Consider the following 6,128-nt stretch of genomic DNA (forward strand, 5'->3'; position numbering starts at 1 on the left):
CCCGCATCCATCATGCTAGGTTACTTCTCTTGCCCCCTTTAGGTACAATTACCCGGAAGAGAACAGGAAAACAGAAATGGGGTCGGCAGCGGCACATCCTGGAGTACAAAGGTGGGAGGAGCTTTAGAACCAATAGATATCAGCTTTAGAGAAAAAAAAGTCTCTCTGCTGTGCTTTGCCCAGAAAATAAAGAGAGAAACTCCAAGAAAAAAAATGAAGTTTTAATATGGCTTATAACAATGAAGAGTAAGAAAGTACAAGCTAGAAATCCCTTGGTGTGGTATTAATGCTTATGATCCTGATACGAAGAATCCTTAAATTTTTCCTTAAACAGTCAGACAGACATGCCCTAATGTTTCATTACTATTAAAACAACTAGGGATTTGTTTAATGAGGCAGGGGACTTAGCGTTCCTCTTCTTTCCCCCACTCTCTTTTTTTCTTCCTTACAAAGTACAAGAAAGCAAAATAAAATGAAAGCAGTAAAAGGAATAAGCCACAATGATGACAGGTAACCCAACTTTGCCTTTGCTTCTGGCAATACCATGTGCTTCCCAGGAGCTGGCCCGCTGTCAAGACTGCCTCCATGGCCTGCGTGCTTGCAGTAGGGAGGCGCCCATCCAAGGTGGCAGTGGCAGTGGTCTTTATTATTGCAGACCCCATGCATGTGGCACGTTTCATTGGTCTGACAGTCTTGTGATGGATAGGTCATGTTGACACACTTCTTGTGGATGCATATCTTTTCTGGACCACACACTGTGCCATCTTTCACTTGGCCAATATCAGGTATGGACATCCCTAAGTGATAATCAGTGCCCCAGCAAGTGGTGTTGTTGAAGTGAAGCTGATGCACTGTAGAATGTTGTACCAGGTTAGGAATCACTCGCACGTTTTCACACTGCACTCTTCCACAGAGAATATCAGGGGCCTCACATTTTACGTATATTAGGTCTGTGATACCACAGTGACCAAATCGATTTCCTTGGGTGTTGATTTCTTTGTAGCAACTCTGAGATGCACTCCTTGCATCTTCGCCAAAAATCTCTCTGCACTGTTTGTCATGGTTATTACATCGCCCGTTATAGCAGTAGGCATCGTCGCCACAGGGAATCCCGTCCTGCAAATATACATCTTCTGGGCATTGATGAAATGTCCCATTGCACCACTCTGGAAGGTCACATTCACTGATCTGATGTCTGCACAAAGTCCCTGATGGCATGAACTTGCAGTCTTTGCAACAAATTCCAAAACTACAAGTAGCTCCAGGTTTCAGAGTGCAGTTTAACAGACAGCAGGGATCATTTACACACTGGCGTACTGTCCCACAATCACACTCCTCTTCTTCTTCGATCACCAGGTTCCCACAGTACTGTACCCTAAAGATATTCCCTCGATATGGAGGTGACTGAATACATAATCCATGAGTGAGAGTATTGTCCCAATACTGGGCATAACTACAATTGCTGAACCGAGTTGTCATCTTCTGGCTGGGATACATTATGCACCACTGAAGCCCACACACACATTCTTCAGTATCATGAGACATACCCAGATTATGACCAAGTTCATGGGTCACAGTAAGTGCAAAATAAAACAGACTGTCTCCTAAAAAAACATCAACTCCACTGTTAAAAGGATGTTGGCATATTCCTCCGACGTAGGCAACTCCAAGCTTTATGCCAAAATACTTTTTTATGAAAAGATGGGCAGTATCATAGTGTAGTCGGGCATCAAGATTGAAATACTTCCAAACAGAAAAGTCTTCCACAAGCTGATCAAGGTTATTGGTGGCAACTAGGTTTCTTTTGGTCCAGATTTCAATCCCGGTCAAAATTATATCAACCTCCAAAGGGTAATATAAGGCACCTATTATATTGACAATATCAAGTACTTCACGCTGTACTACTGTCACGTTACTTCTGTAGTAAAGGAATCGAAGATGGTCCACAACCACTACTAGCTCAAGAAACCGCAAGTGGGTCCACCAGCCTGTGTAAGAACTTTGCATCAGAGTAAAATTAGATGACGCCCTCAACTGCAAATGGCGTGCTACTTCCTCTCCTGTTAACCCACACCTCATAGGTGGGAATTGTGTATCATCACTGTCCATCTTATACACCAGGTGTTCAAATGTGGCAGATAACCTCATTGGCTCAATTTCATAAGCAAGGTCATTAATCTGTAGCATTCCTCGAAAACCTCCAGAACAGGTACTGAGGGCAACCAGGGACTCAGGGATTCCTTCCACATAACCATGATAGTAGCAGTCATCAGGAACGAAAGGCTGATCCTGGAGGAGGGCATGCTGGTCCGTGTAGGTGAATACTGGGAAATGTTTGGAAACCAAGAGCTTCTTGACCCTCATGTGGACAATGTACCTCTGGCCCCCAAACTGCAGGCTGTAGGAGAGCCAGCCTGGACCTTTTGTACCTCTGCCCCTGCCGGTCACCTTCAAGGGGATCACCAATTCTGGGGACAAGGGCTGGGAGGTCCTCGCCTGAGAGTGGCCAGAAATGAACAGAGACATTCCTCCCCAGAGTAGCAGAAGAGTGACTCTGATGTACACCAGGGCCTTACCCACTGCCATTATGGAGCTGTCATTATGGAGCCATCTTTCCGGGGCAGAAGAGGGCAGGGTGTGAAGCACTGCTGGTCTGGCTCCTCCCTCTGAGGTGCTTAGTGTGCAGAGCTGACTTTTATGGATCTGTGTCCTGGAAGAGGTGGGCCATCAGAGCTGCAGTGCTGAAAGTGAAAATTTTAAAAAAGCTAGGGTGGGGTTGGTGGGGTAGGGAGAGTGGGAGAATGACAAGAAGGTGAGCTATAAGTGATTCTTCAATTGGAATGTGGCTGGAATTAATAAAATGCCTGAGACTGTCATATAAATATACATATATATTTATACACACACACACACACACACACACACACACACACGTGTATATATATAGGCAGGGGGTGGGGGAAGCACAGATTTCCAGAGGAAGAGATGAAGGAGGTTAGTCATAGATGGATAATGGTTGAAACTAGTTGATGGATACAAAAAAATTTATTACATACTGTTTTCTAAACATGTAAACTGGCATGACATTTTTCCATATTAAAAAGACTGACATCTGACTCCCAAATTTCCCTTCTTCCCAAAAGTTTAACAGCACCCTGCTGTCTTCACCAAGCATGTGGACAACTCACCCAAAACCCCCATTTTTTTGCCCCTTTATTCAGTTTATTCCACCTCCCCTTTTCTGACTCTTTCCTGTGCGGACATCCTATCCAGCCCCCATTCTGTCTGAGGTTAGGAGTTAAAGTAAGCCCTACTTAAGGGACTTGTTAATTTGGGGAGACCCCTTCAAAACAAGCCAAATTTGTGTTTTATAATGCATTCTTATCTGTAGAAAAACTCTGGACATCCAAAGAAAGGCAGTCATACTGATGGGAAAACAGGGGATGGGCTGCCATTTTGGGGAAGGCAAATAGCCCAACTGCCCCAAGCACAGCATGCAGGCAGCAGCCTACTCCCCACCCAGCCCAGCTGCACCCTGTTTTCAATCATAAGAGACTCATCTTAGATGTGTAAATACGGATACTAGTCTATATTTTTTCATGGCTGGTAAGTTAGCTGAATTCTCTAGAGATGGCAGAATTGAGAGTCGGTTCATTAAAATGTTCAAAAAGTCTCAGTTCAAGGGGACTTATGCCATTCCTGTTGAAGACATAAATTTTAGCCCAGGTAAAAGTTAATTTTGCTTATTCACTGACTTTCAGTTAAAGTATCAATGATTTGTTTAATATTTGAAGGCAAAAATTAAAACAAAGTTAGAGACACACCTGAACACACAGTGGTGACATGAGTATTCTACATAAGGACACCAATGGGATCAGTAGTACTGTGTGTCAGATATATCTTCAGTGTTGTAATGTTGACAACACCTGTATACGTCTGGATAGTTTTTTAGAACTAATGGATGGCTACTGGAAGCCAAGAATACTAGATAAATCCTCTTAGGGAGAGTATCTCTGGTGGAGGTGAAATCCTAATTACTCAATTTCCTCTCCATTTCTCTCTTCATGAGATCTTTGGTACAAGCTACAAATCTGGGAATATTAAAATGAGAGCATGTGATTTGAAAGATGACTATTAAAGCATTATAAAGAGAAAAAAACCTGTATTAAGCTTTGTCAGAAATATGATGTAGTAATAATAGAAAAGTTCATTGCTGAGATTCTTTGAGACATGCGGTCTGTCATCATTGGGTGGCTCCAAAGAAAGCCCTGAAGGAACAGTGCCTGACCATGAATTATGCAAACTGCTGTCTCTCCAAAGCCCTTCCTTCCTACCATGACCAGAACTTCAAGCAGTGTGAGAGTTTCCTCTGTGTGAATCCTTAGCTCTTCTATTTCCAGCAGCTATTTTAAATTTCTCGAAGCCCCTATCTTGCCAAGTCTCCTCTCTTGCTCCATCACAGCCTCAATTTCACAGTTTCTCAAACTTGGGTCACAAATCAAACAGGGTCACAAAATCAATTTAGGGAACCACAACTAACTGAAACAATATTAAATGTCAGGGTACAACGGTACTACATGTCAGAGAGCTTCTCACAGATCAGTGTAACCTGCGATTACCTATCACCATAGAAGCTCTAGCAGCATTCTACTGATACTTCTTATGCTGATTATCAATCATTTCCTAAACTCCAAAACTAAAATGTATAGTTTGTCTATGAAGCTGGAGATGGGAATCTGCACATTATATTTCCAATGTTATTTGGGTTCCTTAAGTTTTATCAACAAGGACACAAAAGAGAGAATAAAAGGCAAAAAAAAAAATAAGGATAAGAGACTTGTAAATGCCTATTTGCCACCTGTTACTTTCTGTGAATCCCAGCTCTGGTGCCTTGCTCTGGTTGTGAGAGTTGGTTACCACATTCCCAGAAACGAGTTCCATCAAGCCCCAACAAAGGTAGAGTACCTGATGAACAGTGTGCCCTCCTCAGAAGTCTGAGTAGCCGACGTCCAGAGCCATTCTCCAGTACCTTGGGAAACCCACCCCAGCTACCCAATGTCCCTTTTTCAGATGTTCCAGGCATACCACAAAGAACCCCGATACAAGCTTCATGTGGGATGCGCTTGTCTCTCTGAGATCTGAGTCACAATTTTGGAGGCGCTTCTTCCAAGTTCCTAAGGAACAAATACCATGGTGCTCCTTACAAGAAGTACAGCTTTTAGCTCTACAGAATCCCTTTTCTGATTTCCTGTCACCAACATGACCTGAGAAATGCCCTGTCTTCTACAGTCCAGATCTATGAGGCCCATTATGAAAGTATCTAGTTATGATAACCCCAACCTCTTCCCTCCCCCCGCCCCAATCTTAGGAGTAGGGCTTTTTCTCACAACTCATACCTCCATGTACCTCAGTGTTCTCTTTTCATCTTTTTGGTCCTCTAAAACCTTTTCAAGGATTTCTGTATATTAATTACTCTTGGTGGGTTTCTTTTCTGGACTAGATCTTGAAAGATACAGGATTTAGTACCAAGAGTGCTGTCAAGAGAGACAGACAAAATGGGACTCCAGGACTGGTATGGGCAGGTCCATTGCTTTACACACTGCTAAACTCCTGTCCAATAGGGAGTGGGCATGCAGTGGCATCACAATGAATTAAATTAACACTCAGTGTTTATTATGATGAAGTGCATTATTGAAGCAAATGTGTGGAGGACTAAGGGTGATGATGACAGTTAAGTACCCCAAGGACTGTTCTACCAGAGAACTTGCACAGTGAAGGTCAAGGCTCTGAACTCACAGCTCGGAGAGATAATGGTAGACCTAAAAGAATCCCTCATTTGTTTTAGCCACAGAGTCAGTCTTACAAAAAAAAAAAATTAATTGTGGAGTTACAGAATCACAGTGTATGTTGACTACATAGATTTGTCAAGATTCTAGTGGGAAAGTTAGGACATTGATTGAGAAGGAAAAAAACCTTGACACTTGCATAGAAAAATTCTAGGTATGACTTGACGGATTCTGAGTATCTCAATCCTCCCAAGTATCCCTGAGTCTCCTTTACCCAGGGGAGAAGCCAGACTTCTGTCTGAAAAGCCTACTCACCTCAAGCTAGAGACCCCCTAATTATCT

At 42.9% G+C, this 6,128-nt stretch overlaps 1 protein-coding gene across 3 annotated transcripts; it reads right to left on the minus strand.

The window, feature by feature from the left end:
• Window positions 1-231: 231 nt before the first annotated feature.
• On the minus strand, window positions 232-5,683 carry ADAM20 (ADAM metallopeptidase domain 20). Of its 3 annotated transcripts, none has more exons than XM_032837455.1 (2): window positions 5,407-5,683; window positions 232-2,733 (listed from the first exon to the last, which is right to left on the minus strand). In XM_032837455.1, the coding sequence occupies exon 2, from the start codon at window positions 2,584-2,586 to the stop codon at window positions 388-390; it is 2,199 nt and encodes a 732-aa protein (XP_032693346.1). In that variant the 5' UTR covers window positions 2,587-2,733; window positions 5,407-5,683; the 3' UTR covers window positions 232-387. The 3 variants fall into 3 exon arrangements, with proteins under 3 accessions (XP_032693346.1, XP_032693345.1, XP_032693347.1); XM_032837454.1 differs by having other exon boundaries at window positions 5,397-5,682; XM_032837456.1 differs by lacking the exon at window positions 5,407-5,683 and adding an exon at window positions 5,086-5,115.
• Window positions 5,684-6,128: the final 445 nt, after the last annotated feature.

This window comes from Lontra canadensis, unplaced genomic scaffold, assembly GCF_010015895.1.
Source record: "Lontra canadensis isolate GAN:19392208 unplaced genomic scaffold, GSC_riverotter_1.0 scaffold98, whole genome shotgun sequence".
NCBI lineage: Eukaryota > Metazoa > Chordata > Mammalia > Carnivora > Mustelidae > Lontra > Lontra canadensis.

Bases quoted from the DNA above. Each gene is read 5' to 3' on its own strand.
- ADAM20 (XM_032837455.1), bottom strand. From the start codon at position 2,586: ATGGCAGTGGGTAAGGCCCTGGTGTACATCAGAGTCACTCTTCTGCTA.